The sequence below is a fragment of the Perognathus longimembris genome, chromosome 4 (assembly GCF_023159225.1).
Source record: "Perognathus longimembris pacificus isolate PPM17 chromosome 4, ASM2315922v1, whole genome shotgun sequence".
In the NCBI taxonomy this organism is placed as follows: domain Eukaryota; kingdom Metazoa; phylum Chordata; class Mammalia; order Rodentia; family Heteromyidae; genus Perognathus; species Perognathus longimembris.
Genome location: NC_063164.1, coordinates 10538343 through 10557980, shown reverse-complemented (window position 1 = coordinate 10557980; position 19638 = coordinate 10538343). Strand labels below are relative to the sequence as shown.

The window sequence follows — 19638 nt, the reverse complement described above, 5'->3', positions numbered from 1 at the left end:
AGGAAAGGTTAAATTCTGATGATTCACATTTCTCTTTAAAAAAAACCTACATAACTCTTTAATTATGTAGAAATAAAATATTAAAATTGATTTACATATCTTATATATTGTTAAATCTCTAATGTGCCGTATCTCCTTATATATCCTATATATTATTACTGATTGATAATTTGCCATAGAGATTCTCCTTTTGTGTCCTGGTACTGAAGTTTGAACTCAGGGCCTCTCAGTTTCCCTTGGCTTTTTCCACTCAAGGCTGGTGCTCTACCACTTAAGCCATGATTCTACTTTCAGCTTTTTGGTGGTTCATTGGAGATAAGAGTCTCATGGACTTTTCTGCCCAGCGTAATTTCAAACCTCCATCCTTGGAGCTCAGACTCCTGAATAGCTAGCACTGTAGGCGGGAACCACCAGTGCTTGCTGCTAGAGATTCTTGAATGAACGATGGATAAAGAACTACTTGGAAAGTTGCTGAGAAGTGCTGTCAAACTTACTCTAGGATGCTGAAGAAGTCTGACACCTCTGGACTGGGCGCTCTCTGCCAGTATGCGATCAGTGTCTCTAGACGGGAATAACATAGAGCATGAGGACCGTGGGAAGGCAGAATTGTCTTTCTCTCATTGTAAAATGAATTTGAGACAGTTCTCATTACCATCTGAAATCGTTTTCATAATGTGAAGAAAACACATAAGAAGACTCCTGGTTTCTGCTTGATCTAACTTGTCAAATCGAAGTGTCGACCCAATCAGAGACAAAGGCCTGGGGATCTGAGAATTAGAGAGCCCATGAAGACTGAGGGAGGCTGGGAGATGTCTGGCTGGTGGCTCTGAGGGTAAGTGGGCATGGAAGGGAAGCGGTACCTTTTCACAGTTATCCGTCTTGTCACTGCTTTTCTCATTGGTGCTCGGGTTGGAATCAAGACTTGCTAAAGATGCTCTGGAATCAGCATGGTTCACTGTAGAAATAGCTATGGATGAAAATGCTGCAAACACAAGCCACAGCACACGAATGGCAATGAGACGGATGGGTACCAAACCAAACAAGCTACTATGATAAACCAAAAAGATGTTGAATGCTGAAGTGGGTGGCAGTGTTGTGAAACCTTGTCTGGGATTGGAAGTAAAGCTATGCAACATTTTAGCCGGGAGTCAGTGGCTCATGCCTGTAATACTAGCTACTCAGGAGGCTGAGATCTGAGGATCGCGGTATGAAGCCAGACCAGGTAGAAAAGCACATGAGAGCTTGATCTCTATGAATCAGCAAAAAGCTGGAAGTGGAGCTGTGGCTTAAGGGCTAGTGTGCCAGGCTTGAGCAAAAATGCCAAGTCAGAGCAGAAGGCCTGAACTTAAAATCATACTACAACAACAATAACAAAAACCAAACGCTATGCGACATTTTAAGTATTATAGAGCTCATTAAGAATGGAGAAAACTTAAAAACCTTTAAAAATGAAAATAAATTAAAAAAAGCCATTGCTTTGGTTTGTTAAAAAGCTTTTGTAAATACAAAGAGAGCATTTGTTTTTTTTAAATGCTTTAATAAAAGCTTATAATGATAATTTTGAAGGAGTGTTCAATTTTTTGACAGTTCTTAAGAAACTAAAACGACACTTCCCAAATAGTTCTTTAAAATAATCTTTGAAGCTGTTGAGCTATTCTATTTTAAAAGGCTGAAGCAATGCAAAGTTAAAAGACTTTGTAGGATGAAGTAATTTGATAACATCTGAGCAGAATGTTTGGCTTAAGCCAAGTAGAAATGAACATTTACTAGATGGCATTCAAAGATGTGTGTGTGTGTGTGTGTGTGTGTGTGTGTGTGTGTGTGTGTATGTCATAGATGCTAGTTGTTTAACTGTGGTATACTTTGGCAGATATATTATGTACTTGAGTTCTGTGTGGATCTTGTGAAAAGCACATTGACATTCAACATGAACATGGTTGAGTGAAAGACACGTGCTCTCAGAAGTTCTTGGGTACCTGCTATGGAATTTAAGACATCTTTAGAAAATGACGTATCCACAGATGTTGCATGTTTCATGGATGTCTGGGTTTGAAAGCCTCCATTGGTACTCAGGTCATCTCTAGAGCCCTGTATTCAAGTTAGAAGAGACAAATGGGGTTCAGGATATTTCAACCATGTTTACCCATCTGGACCTCCTTTGTTTCCCATTCACTCCGATAATATTTTAAGCTAGATTTTTTATTTTCTAGCTAAGGTTTTCTGCCAAAGCAGGCAGTGAAAATGAATATAGTCAAAATAATACTTAGTTGCAACTTGATTTTCTTATGTAATTTTTTTGTCAATATAGTAGAAACAGTCTTTTAGATATAGACTAAATGGCTAGAATACATAGTGACAGATTTAGGGATTATTTTCCATACATTATCATAGGCTATCTAATATATACTATTGTTACTAGAAAATAAATTTTAATTACTTATTATATGGTAGGCTGTATGATAATTATTTCTGTTGTACAATTTTATCCTCATATAGACTTTGTGAGGTTGCCATTTTAATATTCCATTTTATAAAGAAATAGAGGCTTGAGGGCTTGGGTAACTTATTAACTGTTTATATTACTGGAGGTTAAACAAGGTTTACTACTGAAAAAGGAAGAAGGCTGAGAAGACTACACAAAGCTGTAAAGAATTGGAAGGTAAATCAGAGAATCAGGCAAACAAAAATGCAAGGCTGAAGAGAAGAACCAGGGGAAGCCTGGAGTGGCTGGTTGCTGTAAGGCCTCACATTGTGTTACATCCTTCCTAGCTCACAGATGGGGAGACATGGCTAGCCAGAGAACACATGTAAAGAAGAGAGACAGTCTTTATTAAAACAGAGATTTCACTACGTGATGCCAGCATACCTGGTTGGACGTGTTGACTGTAAAAGGGTACAGGTCCTTTAGGTAAATCCTGGGCATGTTGTCCAGAAGCATACCGTACAGAGGCATATACAGACTTGCAATCTGGGCTTGTTTTCTCTATGTGAACAAAGTAGTCAAACGAAATGATTCGTGTGAAAATCAATAAGTTTCTGAGGGTTTATTTGCATTTACTGCAGTGAGCCGTTGAACAGTGCTTAGGGAAGGGAGAAATAAGATCACTTACTGGTTCTCTGTATCGATCATCGAACGAATGCTTAGCCATCAGATTCTTCAGGACAGCTAAAGCTAAGTGCCTGATGTCTTGGTCTTCCTGCAGGGCAAAGCCAACTTCTCGGAGCAGAATTCCAATTAAGAAGTGTTTGCGGCAAAACTCATTGGTGACTGAATATTCGGGCATATCTTTGCAAGGAAAGGAGTTACATTTCCACAAGTGAAAACAATCACTTTAGAAATGTATCAGAAAACTCAGACAACTACTATCAACCCTTCCCACCAGAAACAGTGATTCAAGAATGCAGTCTTGGTACAGCGAAGGGACCCCTTTTCCCCTTTGGTCGTGTTTGATAAGATGGGGGAACATTTTGTATCTGGAAGCAGAAATGTGAACATAAACTAATATATTTTATCAGTGGCTACATTCCCTGGGGTGGGGGGAACATGTTTACAGCACCACAGGGGGTAGAAGATTTTAAAAATCCCATAATTCCTATCTATAAGAAACAATTAATGTTACAGGAAGGGAAACACTGGGTGGGGCCTTTTAGGAAGCTAAACATGTGGAAATTACATGAGGGAGAAGGCGAGGTAGTGAAGGCAGGGCAACAACATCTGTGTTTCAATGTTTGGGGGAGATTTAGTTACAGCAGAAAAGCCATGAAAACAACAGAAACACTCATCCACAGGTGAGTGGATGAAGAACATAGTAAACATAGTAATAATGTAGTGTAAAACCTTATATAAAGCTTTATACAATATATAACATACAATATACACAACATACACATAACTGTAACTATATATATTATTAATAACAAACACTAAGAAATTTCAGATGGATTGGGAAACTAAAAACAATTTGACCTTTGGAGTATAAAGTGTGAAAAAATTAACGTTAGAGTTTGATAAAGTTATCCATAACAAGAGAAAAGTTCTGACAACTGTTTGAATAACCTTACTTATACAATGTTAATAATGAGCTTTTATTACTGCTTGAAAGTCTGAAATCTATACTAGTCATACAAATTGATATTGGATGATGTGATTATTGGTGCATTTTTAAAAATGGGATTTGAACTCTGGGCCTCCTGGTTACTAGACAGGTGCTTTACCATGAGCCAAACCTATCGGTGCTTTTGAGATAACATAATTACCTGAGGCATGTAACTCCTGAATTGATTCAGAAGGCGTCACAGGATCTAGATTTAACACAAATAAACAAAAAGTTCAGATGTGTACATAGTCAGATACATATGTGCTATATATATGTATATATATTAGCTATGTGTAATATATCCTGAAAAATTAAACACATTAAAAATTACAAGTGAGTGTGTTCAATACAGCTGTTTCGACAAGAACCTGTAGGTTGTTAATTTCATGCTATGAATAGAATTATTCGAATTGTTAGCCTTCTATTTGAGTGCCTATTTTCCCATCAATAATTTGTGTTATGAAACATTTTTATGCTCACTGCTTGCAGTATTAGCCTTAAAAAGAGGAGTTTGCCCCTCTCAAATGTTTTTGTACATCTTTGCCAGGTTAGCTAACCAGTAATAATTTGGCACTAATGCATAAAACACAAACAAAAACAAATTTCAGTGTTAATGCTGGAATCTAGAGCTTCATTCATGCTAAGTGTTCTACCATTGTTATGCCCAAGTTAAAAAAATCCAATTGGGTACACTGGTGTACACTTATAATCCAAGCTATTCAGGATTTAGAGAATTAGAGGACCATTGTCATGGCCAATCTGGGCAAGAAGTTAGTGAGATTCCAATCAGGTGGAAACATGCTTCTCATTCCAGTTAAGAAAAAGGAACAGGTAGGAGGAATGTGGTCCCAGGATTGTCCTGGGCAAAAATGGGTCCTTACAACTAAAGCAAAAAGATCAAATGGTAGAACCCTTACCTATTAAGCATAAAGTCCTGAGTTCAAATCCCAGTATGAGGGGAAAATAAATGAAAACAATATCAAAAGCCTGAAATTACTATTACCCTAAAATGCTATTATTTCAACCCCTTTCTTCCGTTCAATGTGCTTCATAGTATTAGAAAAAGAATGGGCTAATGTAGATAGATTATAGTTATAATTTATGTGCCAAAACGTTGATGGGCTTGATAATGTAATTTTCCTTCTAAAATATCAGTGAATCTATAATAGGTTTAAGTAGGCTCTTTATCACCATGGGCTCTGTTTCACGAATATCAGCTGTGCAGCTTGGGAATAATCTATTCACTGCTGAAAACAAAGCATTTCAGGTCTCAATCAGGAGATTCTCTTGTGTCTTCTGTTTGATTAGTCTCGCATTTAAATGGATGCACTCATTTTCTATTTGTGATTTTATACACACACACTACATATATGCATTACACACTCAACACACATTATACACACATACCACTACTGCACACACACCATACACAGCCCATAACTAAACATACTACAACACAAACACATCACATATACCATACAAACTATACACACACACACGCACACACACACACACTGTACATACATCATGCACATACCACACACTACAAATAACCCCCAAATTACACATATCACACAAATAGAGCACACGTACTATGCCCATGAGGAAATGTTTTCAGTTGGGAAAATTAGGGAATATTTCCTGTATACTCTTTTTTTTTTTTTTTTTTGGCCAGTCCTGGGCCTTGGACTCCGGGCCTGAGCACTGTCCCTGGCTTCTTCCCGCTCAAGGCTAGCACTCCGCCACTTGAGCCACAGCGCCACTTCTGGCCGTTTTCTGTATATGTGGTGCTGGGGAATCGAACCTAGGGCCTCGTGTATCCGAGGCAGGCACTCTTGCCACTAGGCTATATCCCCAGCCCTCCTGTATACTCTTTATGTAAGTAAAATGCAAACTCTGTTCTTCATTGTGCACCCAATCTTTTCCTTTCTCTGGCCTACCACTGTCAAGTCTTTAGAATGCTGCATTTCCCCTTGTTGCCAATACACTAATTTTCTCTGTAAAACTTTATCTTAACAGAACTACCTATAGCAATCATCTCAAATGACATTCTATGCACAAAGTATTGGTATTTTTCTCCTTATAATTTTCAACAGAGACAAATACACTTCTAAGTTAAAAGTCCTTGATTTACAGCCTGCACATTTGAAATTCTGTTGAATTTTCTTCAATGGGAAGGGAGGAAGATCCAATCATTGAGAAGAATAGAGTTGTTCTTTTTATCGACATGCCAAGAGTTTCTTTTGTATTTCAACCAGTTTACCTGGCTATCTGGATGAAACAAAGGTTGAGGGAAAAGGAAAGCGATAACTGACAAAACACGTTGGATTTAGAGGAACTGAGGGAACATTACCTGGAATGTATGCTGATCTTATGGGAAGACACAAAGGAATAAAGTGCTCATGCTGGCACACTTCTTGAAGAAAATCAAACTTATACTGGCATAGGGTCTGAAAGAGAGTCAAACTGAGTGACTATTACTTACACATCAAACAAGTTGATAAAACACAAACAATCTCAATGTTAGCTCTAAAGAGGAGCAGTTACTTTTGTGTGACCACCAAGTAATTGTTCAGTTGAAAGGAATCTGCCCTCTGTAAGGTGGTATTGCGGACAGGCTCTGTGTCTTTGGAGACTGGTCATTTGTTAGTGGTGAGAAAAGTCTGTACAGAACTCACTCAATCATGACAGTTGAATCAAACAGGCAGAAAGCTACAATTAGCAGTGCTGTGTAGAGCTAAGAGAAAGAATGGTGTAGATTATGTAAATCTGAGGGGAACTTGACATACCACTTGATCTTAGGGTGAATAATAATAATAATAATTATTATTATAATAATTATATATAATTATATATATATTATATTATATATATTATATATATTATATATATAATATATATAATTATATAATATATATAATAATTATTATAATTATATTTATATTATAATTATAATTATATATATAATATATATATATAATATATATATAATATATAATATATATATATATATAATATAATTATATAATATAATTATAATTATATTTATATTATAATTATTATAATTATATTATATTATATATATTATATATATTATATATATAATATATATAATTATATAATATATATAATAATTATTATAATTATAATAATAATTATTATTATTATTATTAGCCAGTCCTGGGCCTTGGACTCAGGGCCTGGAGCACTGTCCCTGGCTTCTTTTTGCTCAAGGCTAGCACTCTGCCACCTGAGCCACAGAGCCACTTCTGGCCACTTTCTATATATGTGGTGCTGGGGAATCGAACCCAGGGCTTCATGTATACTAGGCAAGCACTCTTGCCACTAGGCCATATTCCCAGCCCCTTAGAGTAAATTATTGAAGTCTACTCTTATCCTGACCCATGCACAATGGTCTGTTGTTTCAATAATGTTTGGAATTAGACAGTGAAAAATGGGGTTCAGATCTGGTCTGAGATGACTTAACACATAATGTGTGAGCTGTGTGTGTCCTCAGAAACAAGTGACACCATTTCTACTCCTGTTTGGTTCCCATGTTTACTACATCCGCATTCCTTACTGAATTAGATTTCTATTACTATCTTCACTAATATCATATCACAGAATTCACTTTGTTCACGTCAATGCTTTGGAATTACTTTATGTATACTCGATAATGTAAAACACTGTCATTTCAAACAAAGATAGTGTGCCCTAACCTTTTGTACATCAAAGTGAGCATGAGTGTAAATGAATTGTGTATGTGAATATTTGATTTGATCTTTTGAAAGATATAAAACTTCAATCTACTGGAATATTGAAATGAGATTTTTTAAGATTTCATGTATCACAGGAGCAGAAATAAATATACACTTCCTAGCAATACTTAAGAGAATTGGACTTTCAAAACCAAATGAAACGTAATTACGTAACTCTCATAGTCAAAAGTATATATTATTTAAAATAATGCTTAGGTCCCTAAGCATGAGAAGAAAGACTTAAAATTTCTTAAAAAAAAACTTTTGTCCCTTTAAAAAAATATGTTATTCTTTCCCCACAGTGAAATAATTTCCCCTTGGGAATTCCCTCCTTTCCAGTGAGGAAAGGTTAATAAGCAACTATAAATTCAGATGCTCTGTCTTTCTTCCCCTCTGTCCATCACCTTGACAATAAAATTAAATGAAAAAAAAAAAAAGGAAGTGGGTGTGTGATTCCAACAGGTTGACCACATCCTTCCTCTACGCAATGTAAATGTGAAGTAAGATGTTGAAAAAAGACAAATGGCTCCAGTTGATTAACTAGGTAGCAGTAGCAGCAGGAAAGTGGCCCAATGGCCCACCATTTATGACTACACCTCTGCTCTCAAAGGCCATGGCCCCTTGTTCCTTTCAAAGTCAACTTTTCTAGTTGCTTTGTCATTGCAATTTACTCCTAGAACACTTCCAATAAATTCAATTTTGGTTCAATGAAACTCAATTTCTGTTGAATACAAACCAAACAAGCTTCATGGATACAACTTTGCTGATCTAGGCCAAGTCTGATCTTACTTCCCTCCAGCTGTGCTGTGCTTTGGCTCTGTGATTCTCCAACACCGGAGTGCATGAAGAATCATCTGAGAGTATCACTAAAATGTGCATATGAGCACTTCTCACTCTGCCTCAGTGGGCTTGGAACCACATTTGGAGAACTCTTCAGTTCGTCCCTATAACCCAGAGTGGGTAGGATAATCACCACAAATGGGCCGTCCATGTTGCCCAGGACCCAGTGGTTTTCAGGGAAGTGGATTCTAGGTGCAGAAACCAAGTCAGCCTGGGCCTCCAGGACTGTAGGAACTGCAGGAACCGCAGGTGAAAGATGGGTCCCCTTCCACCTCAGGAGCTAGAGGTGAAATGGAAGCACGCCTCTCTCCTTTATCCTCCATTAAGGAAGTATCTGGGAGACTGGCCTGAGTAAATGGAGCATTTGAAAGGCTGTAGCTATGTCTTCTGAGTATACACAGTATTTTCTGATGCAGGAAAGGAGTAATTGTGGTCAGTGTTGTATACTTAGAGACCAGTTTACTGATTAATGATGCCAGGGTTTTTCAAACACACTCTGCAGCCTAGGCTCTTACCTTGAGGTCACCTGAGGAGAACATGCTGACATAATTGTTGACCATCCTGAACACAAACCCTCGGTCCATAAATGTGAAGCAGCGCTACGGAGGATAACATTCTAAAGTTAAACATTTTCACTGGAGAAATCTTTAGAGATTTTAGCAAAAGTGATCACATATATAGATATGAAATATTTGACTAAAGGTGCTATTTAAGTATTTTCTCTAACACATATGTTACAGGTCTGATCTACAGTTAGCAACTAATTAAAATCTTCACTTTGTACATAAATCAAAGAGTCACAAACCTATGTTTATCAATTGTATAAAATATCTGTTGGAATTTAAGAACACAGGAGAGGCCTTTTCCTTTTTCATACAGAAAGTTTTGATTTTTCATAGTCTACCTTTTCACCATGTGGTTACGTTTTTGTTAATATTATTATTTGTAGTTTGATTCCTTTCTTGGTTGGGGAGATAGAGATTATTTTGCTCTATTATTACTCTATCATGTAAGAATAGGAGGTGGTAGAGATGGGTTAGGAAAGTTTCATCTCATTGGCTTCCATCAATTCAATAGCTGTTTTCTTACTTTAGTCAAAGAAGCTTAAATTAGAAGAATGAAGGGAGGGCAGGTTGAAATTTCTCTTGCCGGGTTTTTCACTCTCCCTCTCTTATTCTATTGTTAAGTTATCTTTAGACAGGATAGTTTGAGACAATAGGTAGATTTGGAGGGACACTTGTTCTTTTCCCACAACATTAATGGTCATGTTACTAGTAGCTAAAATACAGTGCCCAAAGATTATTGTGGGGGGATATTATGATAGAATGCCATATGAAGCCTGTCTCTTGGTATGTATTTTATTCTACTCACCCGCCCCAAAAAAATCTGGAAAATTTTTGCCTCTGCTAAAATACATCATCTACAGTGTTTCTTGCCCAAACAGTCCAAAATGGCCCACTACATTGATTTATATTTCTTGTTCTCTCTTCAATTTTACTTATGAATCTTTTACTTTTTTATTTTTAAGTATGCTGGTCCTGGGGCTTGAACTCAGGGCCGAGGCTCAAGGCTAGTACTCTACCACTTGAGCCACAACTCCATGTCTGAATTTTTTGCATGTTAGTTGGAGATAAGAGTCATAGGAACTTTATTGCCTGGGATAGCTTTGAACCATGATCTCAGTCTTCCAAATAGCTAGAATTACTGGTGTGAACCACTGGCACCTAGCTCATGGCTCATTTTTTTGTTCCTGGAAAGATTTGACCATAAAATCTTTCTGTAGGTCATACAGCAAGTATAATGTTTCCCATTATGGGCCGGGGTGATGGCTCAGTAGTAGATCACTTGCCTTGTAAGTATGAGGCCCTGAGTTTAAACACAGTATTCAGCTCTCAGGAAAGTATATATGTGTGTATGAGAAAGAGAAAGAAACTAGCTCTAACTAGGTTCTTCCATTTGTGAGGTCCTCTACATATTTATTTTGCTTTTCAAGTTTTCTTCAAGATTTCTTGGTGCATCTATCCATTGCTGAGTTAGTACATTGACTCATTTATATTTTCATTTTTAGTATTAATTTTGGCTCATTCAATAACTGCATTTCAGTAAAAAGTAAATGGTTCCTCTTTAGGATATTCTCTAATAGAATAGCAGGAGAAGCAGATACTGCAGCACACGTACTTGCTCAGAAAAAAAAGACCTAGAACTCTAAGGGGAGCCTGAGAAGAAAAGGGGCCTCTATGTCTTCTGCACAGAGCTGACTTCCAGCAGGTGTGTTCAGTCCTCCCTGGCTCTGCATCTGCAGAAGGGGACCCAGCCTGGCCACTCATGGAGTGCCCTTAATATGGGACTTTCTTCCCCCAAACTGTGCTATTTCCCACTGTTGGGAAGGAGTCCTGATGCCACCTTACACAGAGAAGAGCTTTCAGGTCATCGATGGGCTCCAGAAACTTCCTAAGAATGAACAGGTGGTGAAAGGCCTTGGGCATATCGTTGTTGAGGATGCTAGGGCTGTGATTCCTGTTATTGAGACTGTCCAGTGTCATCCCTTAGGAGCTACAGCAGGTACACTGCAGGTGAGAACCTGTGAGCATTTGAAGGGGCCCTGGTTCCAGCACCCGTAACTGGGGATGATGGGGAGAAGGTTGAACTGGGAAGACAGAAAAGGCAACTAGGAGTCTCGTGAATTTGAAACAAGATCTTCTCTACAGTAAAGTGGTCACCCTCTTTCCAATAGGCAGGGAGGGGAGAGGGGCTTCATTCCTAGGTGGCAGGAACGAATCGTCTTCCTGAGAAAGTCTTTCTATAGGCCAAGCTTTATTAAGTATCTCTCTCCTGTGATGAGTCCCAGTGTCTGCTCTGTTCTGGCATCTTCTTGACCACAAGTACAGCGGCTCTCTTGCCCATTGCTGAGCCTGCTCGAGCCTTTTAACTTTATTTTTAGGGTAGTCTACATTAACCTTTAGATCAATAGAAAAAATATAGCAGGCTTTGGTAAGCTATGGCCCATGGGAGGAAATCTGGCTCACCACTTGTTTTTTTTAAGTAGTATTTTATTGGTACCCAGCCATACTTAGTCATTTGCACATGTCGATGGTGGATTGTCTGTGGCTGTATGTGTGCTATAAGAGCAGAGTTGAGTTGTATGAATAAGGCTGGAAAGATTCAGCTTTCAGGCTCGTTAGAAAAAAAGCTTGTGGATTCCTGGTTTAGGTGGTAACTTACATCATACCAAAATTTTCTCAATTTGATTAATAAACTAAAAGTAAAATATTTTAACAGACATTGAAAAAATAGTGTTGGGGGGCTGGGGATATGGCCTAGTGGCAAGAGTGCTCGCCTCGTATATCTGAAGCCTTGGGTTCGATTCCACAGCACCACATATACAGAAAATGGCCAGAAGTGGCACTGAGTCCAAGGCCCAGGACTGGCAAAAAAATAAAAAAGAAAAAATAGTGTTGGAATGAAATAAGTTTTATTTTACTAAGTGTGAGAGCCAGGAAAGATCTGCTCTATCATTGGTTCCCAGATAACTTAGGGGCTTCTGAATTGCAAAAAGAAATTCTGTGAACATCCTTGCCATTGGTTTGCATATTTTGCAGATATATACACCATTTCCGTTGTTCTTGTGGGTATTCTTCCTTTGCTCTCATGTTGGTGTCAGCTTCTGACCACTAGCAGCAACAATTGCAGTAACATCTCTGGGAAAACTTTCATTTATTCTCAAAATACAGACTATTTCCAAAGCAGAGTAGATAGGTAAAATTCCTCCTTGTAGAGACTTTCTTTTTTTTTTTTTTAAACCTCTTTTGTTGTTTAGAGAGAAATATCACTAGGATTTCTTTAAATGTATTTTCTATATGGCTGGGTCCATCTCATATAATAGATGATTTCCAAATGGTATTCAAGACAAAGTTGAAATAAAAGCAAGGGCTATTTAGGTAAGTAGGCACAAGATATGGCCATTGAAGCAGGAAAAACAACAATTAGAATGAATCAGTCTTTGCTCCCATCTTGGTATTGTGCTTTAAAGAAGATATTTAAACAAGAGTGCGCAAGTAAGTGTCATGATTCAGGCTGGCAACAATAAGGGAAATTAACAAAAGCCATGAGGTTGGCAAAATGCCACTCAAATCTTATGTACTTTGAGGAGAAAACAGTCAAAGAAAGTACAAAGATGATGACATAAGTTCTGTGAAAACAATACTTTCTGATGATGTCCCAGGAGGCAGGATGACTTTGGATCTGTGCCTACCTACTATATTCTATAGACTCTGCTTTCTTCATTCTTAACAAACAATCTTGGCATAACTATAACATTACAACAAAAGTTTGATTGTTAAATTCTTTTTTAATTTAAATTTTTATTAGCAAGGTGATGTACAGGGGGATTACAGTTACATATGTAAAGTACTGGGTACATTTCTTGTTAAACTTGTTACCTCTTCCCTCATTTTTTCTCCCGCCCTCCTTCCTCCCCACTTCCCTTTGATTGTTAAATTCTAGTGATGACTATGCCATATATTTGACTACTCTAATGAAATATTCAACAGACCCAAAAGAGGTAAAAGTCATTTGAAACTAACTTGAGCAAATAACTATTATCAGCTTGCTGGGATGTCAGAGATTTGTAATGTCAACACAGAGTGTAGGCTATGTTGAGCAGTTGATAGCTCAGAGTTTCATGTTCTTTGGAATTGTAGCAAATGATAGCATAATTTCATATTGTCAAAAGTCACTTTCTGAATCTATCCTTTTCCCCCTCCTAGATCAAATGTGTCATCTAGTAAACTTTCCAGAAAAAATTTAAACTATTTTGTGTAAATAAGTGTATTAAAACTACAGACTACCAATTAGAAAATGGACTCTTGTGATCAAGAATATATTGAATGAATCTTTCTATTTAGAAACTTCTCATATGTGTATTAATTTTGATTCAGAGTCCATGTGTTATACATCTTATGGACTATGTTTATTAATTGTCATTCTGTGCTTTTAACTTACAGATTCCACAAAACATTAGTATTTCTCTTCCATGGTAGATGCTTTTAATCCCCCACCCTCTGGGAAACATTAATATATATGCACTGCCAGGGAAAACCTCTGCATAAATGAGCTCCAAGAAAAACATTCCATTTTCCCCCAATAAATATAGAGCACTTAAGATAAAAAGAGCTGGGCTCGGGTGGCTCACACCTGTAAAAAAGCTAAAAGACCGTTCCCAGGCTCAAGCCCTAATACCAGAACACACACACACACACACACACACACACACACACACACACACACACACAGAGTATAAAGGAGTTGTTTTTTTTTTACTTTTTAGAGATGTTCATATTTAGCTTTTTTTTTTTCAATTTAGGGAAGAATATTTTAGATGCTTCATTAAACATGGTTTCCTTATGGACTGGACTGTATATAAGTTTTTTCTTAATTTTTTCTTAATTAAGCATATATTAGTACCAAAAAATTAAAAAGTAAAAGAATTAATCTGCATTAAACATCCCCAAACACAATTTAGGCTAATTTTCCATCTACTTATCTTTTCCAGTATACTCTTAATTTTATGTGGTTGGCATTTATTTATAAATTCTTCTTTCCACTCAGTATGTGCTTGTTTCTTCGGTAAAGAAATAGATAAAGTGAGCATCAAGGTTATGTTGTCCACAGTTGGATTAAAAAAGGAAGGGAAGAATGCCATTGTCTTTCTAAGGACATTGCTGTTAAATGATATGCCATAATTCCAATGCCTGCTAGGGTTTTTGTGTTTACTTTTTTATGTTTTCTATCTTAGTTCGATATAAACACTAGTGCCCTAAAGAAATACATGTATGTATTTCCATGTATGTCCTCTTTAGAAAGTGGTTGCTTAACATCTAAATTGATAGTTTCCTTTTCATGGGGCTAGTTCTCTATCTTAGCATCATGGGAAAGAAAACTTGGATGTAACAGAGATAAATTTCCAAAGTTTTTCCCCAAAGTGGCCATATTGGTGTTATTTTTAAAGTAATGGCTGATTTTAAATGTCACTTCAAAGACTAAAATGCACAAGAGAATAATATTACTGCAATACAGCTTAGCCTTTAGTCATTTTATTTTTCTCTTAAAATGTTAGAAATGTTATGATTTGACAACACTGAAATGGATACTTTTATCTAACCTTGCTTCTTCAATGAGATACTAAGTAGGGAAAAAAACACTCTGAAGTATTTCAATCACGAGAGAGGTGAAAACGGAAATACTTTACTGTGATAGTTTAGACTCTGCATCCCCTAAAGAGATGTCAGTTAACTAGAATTTAGGTTTTCTTGTAGACACCATCGTGAGGGTTGGGTAGAATCATGAACTCATGCAATCTTACCTTAAGAAATCGAGCAACACTTTGATTGGCTCTCTTTGTTTCTTCAAGCACATCTCTGTATTTCCAAATCACATGGTCACAGACAAGCATCACAAGACCATCCAGTTCATTCTGGTAAGATTCAGGAAATCTTTGAGCTCGGGCAAGCTGAGGAAAGAATGTATTATTTGTAATGTGGCATGTGAACTCCTAAGCCAGAATGAAAAGGACTGAAAGACTTATTTTGTAGATGATCAAATAAAAAGAGCTCTTTTTGAAAGCTGTAATAAAATAGGAGCTGGTTAAATTTCCTAGGCCATGGTTGCTACCACTTACTATTCCTTTGTGGTTTGCCCAATACATTTTCATTAAACAGTTTACCTCTATTGCAAACGATTTAAACAAGCGATGTTATGACCTTTCACCTCTTATTTCTCTTCTCTTGCCTTCCAGAAAATAAGTATCATTACAATTTAATGAGCCTGGATGGCATCTGTAATGCTAGCTACTGAGGAGGCAGAGTGAGTGGAAGGATTGTAGTTCATATCTAGCCTGGGTTGAGAAGTTTGTGAGACTCTATCTCAAAACAACCAGCAAAAAACAATGCTCCCATGTGAGATGTAATTTATGCACTGTTAGCAGCAACATTTGCATAAATGAATGCCAAGAAAAATAGGATTTTTTCCCCAACAAGTACAGAACATTTAAATCAATAAGTATACAGGAGTATTTTCTCAATATTCAAGTGGTAGAATGCCAGCCTAAAAAGTATGAGATCCTGAGTTCAACCCTTTGTATCACATACTCAGAAAAAAAATACATTAAAGACAATTAGTCTAAAAAATTTTGGAGACATAATTCCATTTAACTGAATTTAAAAATAACTTTAAAATTAAAAGTAGACCTCTTAATGAATAGCTAGAAGAAATTAGTGAGTGAATAATGAGACAGATACTGGTGATGAGAACAGATACTGGTTTAAAATGTTCATTATTAAGTGTTGAATTCCAGCAAGTCTTAACTCTGTGATTCTAGAACATGCCACATGTAAGAGGCAATGGTGAGACTGTGACCTCACAGACTGAAGAGTTTGTAATAATTATACCACACGTATTTAATAAAACTTTATTAACCCTGTTAGGACTTTTGCATAGAAGGAGGCAGTTTGAGATGACTAAGTTCTCTCCACCTTTTGAATTTAAACAAGCAGTTTTATACAAGACAAATAAGATTGATTCATGGTTAAAAATCTGGGCTTATACCTGTAATCCTAGCTGTTTAAGAGGCTGAGCTTTGAGGATGATGATTTGAAGCCAGCCTAGGACAGGAAAGTCCATGAAATTCTTATCTCCAATTAACCACCCAAAAGCCAGAAGTAGAACTGTGGCTCAAATGGTAGAATGCTAGCCTTGAAGCTCAGAGACAGTGCCCAAGCCCTGAGTTCAAGCTCTAGGACTGGCAAACACAAAAAAACAGACTCAGACCTTTAGACCCAGATATTTCCAATGTATATTTCAATGCAAAAGTTAGGTTCTGACTAAAGCACATTTCTCAATTACATACAACCTTTTGTGCTGCAAGAACAACACTATAAGGGTTAAGGTTACTGGAGTTGTATAAAACAGAGATCTAATGATGGAACACTTCAACTAGTTTGGAATGGCCTTTTGTTTTAGAGCCAGTCTACTAGGATATTTTTTAACTCATGGTTACTCTTGTATGTATTGAAAATATCTTCTTTAGATCAAACAAATTTAAAGCAAATCGATCTCACCTAACTAAACACACACACACACACACTCACAAAACGCACGCGCACACACACACATTCACATGGATTTTACATGGGCAAAACTACATTTGGAATAGCAGCGCTCATTTTGTGAAATTTTACAGTGTGGGGGGGGCTGATTGGCAGCTCTGTGCCCCACCAAGGTTGTAAATCAGAACAGAATCACTCATCCTTCACCACCAGACTCCACCCTGTGCTGTTCTGACCACTCCTCTGGTAGGGGAAGTCTGGCGTTAGAGCTCTTCCCCTTGGCTTTATCCACCAAGGGAGCTTAGAGAAGGAGGTGTGCACGTGAGCAATTCACTCAGGTGTCCCTTGGTTCTCTAATAGTAAGTGACCACATGCAACAATCTCAGGTGGAACAGATCATGACTTCTAGAGGCTGAGACCGATCAGTCAGAGGAGCCCTCCAAACCTTCAGAGCTTCGAGCTAGGCCAAGGGGTGGCCAGGAGGGACCTGAGGAGTACATGGAGACTGGAGACCAGCTTCTGTGACAAAGGCTGTGGTTAATTTCATTAACCTCTGCCTCCCAAGTTTCCTGTCAGGCAAAGAAGCCCACAATATCTGCAGAAGAGTGGGTGTATAACATGTGGATTGTGCGTAGCTCAGAATATCTTGGGAGGGATGGAAAGAACTGCCGTGTCTTGTATCCGTTCAAGTATTTCTCCCAAGATCCCATGTATATTCTTTCCCCTAGACAGCTCCCATTCAGTGTTGAGCTGGATGAGACCCTGCAGCAAGTCTGTACGCTCAATGCAAGTCTCCTCCTGTGAGCATCCTTTGTTCTCACTGTCCATCAGCTCAGCTAAAACTCCCTCGCTGCCAGGCTCATTCTAGACAGTCCTCATTCCTCTCATTTTCTTTTACAAGTAGCAGGCATTCATTCTTATTACTTTTTCCTGTTCGGTTTATCCTTTATTTCTCTCTCCAAAATCGATTACACTTCCAACTCTGTCCTGGCACCTGCTCAGTGGACCTGTACTGACACACACAATCATTTCTTCTACTTAAAAAGCAATTTCCATAAATTGTGAGGGCTTATAAAGCCAATAAAAATGGAAATAACAAGCGCATTCTCATCAGTGTAATTGCTAGATAAGATTACATTACTGTATTACCTGTGATCTTACCTGAATTTTGTTTGTGTCAATTAAGTGCTGTGCCATTGATTTCAGGATAATTGCAAAGAAGAACCAGGAATGCTGTTGAAGCAAGACAAAAAGACAATTAGGGATTTATTATCCTATGCTAACATGAAGATAATTCTGTTCTTTACAGCATATATTACAATGTTTATACCCTAAAGTGAGTTTTTTGGAACTAAATGAAGCAGATCAATAATGGATTCTCCATTATGTCTGATGATCTTTATTGAAGTCATAAACGTAAAAGTGTGTATATATATATGTATATATGTATGTTTGTATATATGTATATATATTGCAGCTCCTCCAAAGTCATCCAAATGTCTTTTTTTTGTCAGTTGTGGGGCTTGAACTCAGGGTCTGGGCTCTGCCCCTGAGCTCTTCAGCTCAAACGTAGCACTCTACTGTTTGATCCACAGTGCCACTTCCGGTTTTCTGATGGTTAACTGGAGATAAGAGTCTCATGGATTTTTCTGCCTGAACCACAATCCTCAGATCTCAACTTCCTGAGTAGCTAGGATTGCAGGCATGAGCCACCAACACCCAGCTCCAAATTTCTTAAGCTAAAACAAATTAGCAATTTACTCAATATGACTGCTCAACAAAGCAGTCCGTGTTATCGTCTGTTTGGTTTACTTCCTTAACAAAACAAACTCTTCTTAGCATCTCTAACATTTCCAGGCCAACACATAAGAGTAAAATTGAAGGGGCATACATTTAGATACCTAGAACTTGCATGTCAAGCTGACAGTGTTACATATAGTGATGTAACATCAAAGTACTGGGGACTACTGCACCAGAATGTGGATGGAATGGGGCTCTAGCTGCTCCCTGGCTTCCAACCTAAGGCTCTGCCCACAACTTGAGAGGCTGGTGCTCATGGGTGACTATCCAGCTGTCCACCAAGCTGTCACCAAGCTGTCCACCAGCCTCCTCTCCTTCTGCCACATGCAGCTTCTCCCTGGGGTCTAGGGTGATGCTTGGACAAGCAGATCCGTTCTATGTAGGAGATATTTGGGAAAGAGGTCTAAGCAGGCCCTGGATCAGCCATTGGACTCTGGACGGAGTGGTCCCTGGGGGTGTGAGCAGGCCTAGAAGACTTGTATAGAAGAGAGTGGAGGTCCATGTTGGTATATTCTCTTAGCTATTCTGATACTTTGGCCCCAAGTTGCAGCTACAGTAGAACAAAGCATGCTTTAGATAGGGTTCTTTTTCTCAAGCCTAAAGAGCTATGTATCCCATATGTACAGTAATGTGGCATTGGTGCAATTTAAAAACAAAGGTACCGGATCCTCTTTCCTTTCCATTCCCTCAATTGGAGACAAACATTGTAAATTATGGGCTAATCATTCATGTGTATTGTTCAATAATTGTGCTATAATTACTTACATATTGAAGGGGTATTGACTTCTGACTACCACATGAATGGAACTGTCCTGTATATCTTCTCCTCAGATTGCCCGTTTCATTTAACCTGTTCTGTTCTGAGGTTCATTGATGGAACAGCTTGTAATAGTGGCTCATCAATTGTGGCCACACCACATACACAATCCCCATTTACTTATTTCTTTTCCATTGTCAATGGACACTCAAAGTACCTCCAGTTTTAGGCTGATACAATACTGTGATGAGCTTTGGGGAATATCGCCCTGATTCTAGAAGGAA

The 19638-nt window shown here is 37.9% G+C and overlaps 1 protein-coding gene across 5 annotated transcripts in view; it reads right to left on the bottom strand.

The window, feature by feature from the left end:
- Dock10 (dedicator of cytokinesis 10) overlaps positions 1 to 19638 on the bottom strand; it is a 192464-nt gene that overhangs the window by 37364 nt on the left and 135462 nt on the right. For 4 of the 5 annotated variants that reach the window (XM_048344649.1, XM_048344650.1, XM_048344653.1 and 1 more), the window contains exons 27-37: positions 17959 to 18030; positions 15057 to 15203; positions 9211 to 9294; positions 6451 to 6547; positions 4258 to 4302; positions 3111 to 3286; positions 2867 to 2983; positions 1977 to 2088; positions 861 to 982; positions 653 to 767; positions 495 to 561 (exon numbers count right to left, since the gene is read on the bottom strand). In XM_048344649.1, coding sequence (XP_048200606.1) covers positions 495 to 561; positions 653 to 767; positions 861 to 982; positions 1977 to 2088; positions 2867 to 2983; positions 3111 to 3286; positions 4258 to 4302; positions 6451 to 6547; positions 9211 to 9294; positions 15057 to 15203; positions 17959 to 18030 — 1154 coding nt within the window. The remainder of the gene's footprint in view (positions 1 to 494; positions 562 to 652; positions 768 to 860; positions 983 to 1976; positions 2089 to 2866; positions 2984 to 3110; positions 3287 to 4257; positions 4303 to 6450; positions 6548 to 9210; positions 9295 to 15056; positions 15204 to 17958; positions 18031 to 19638) is intronic. The other variant, XM_048344651.1, reaches the window with a different exon arrangement.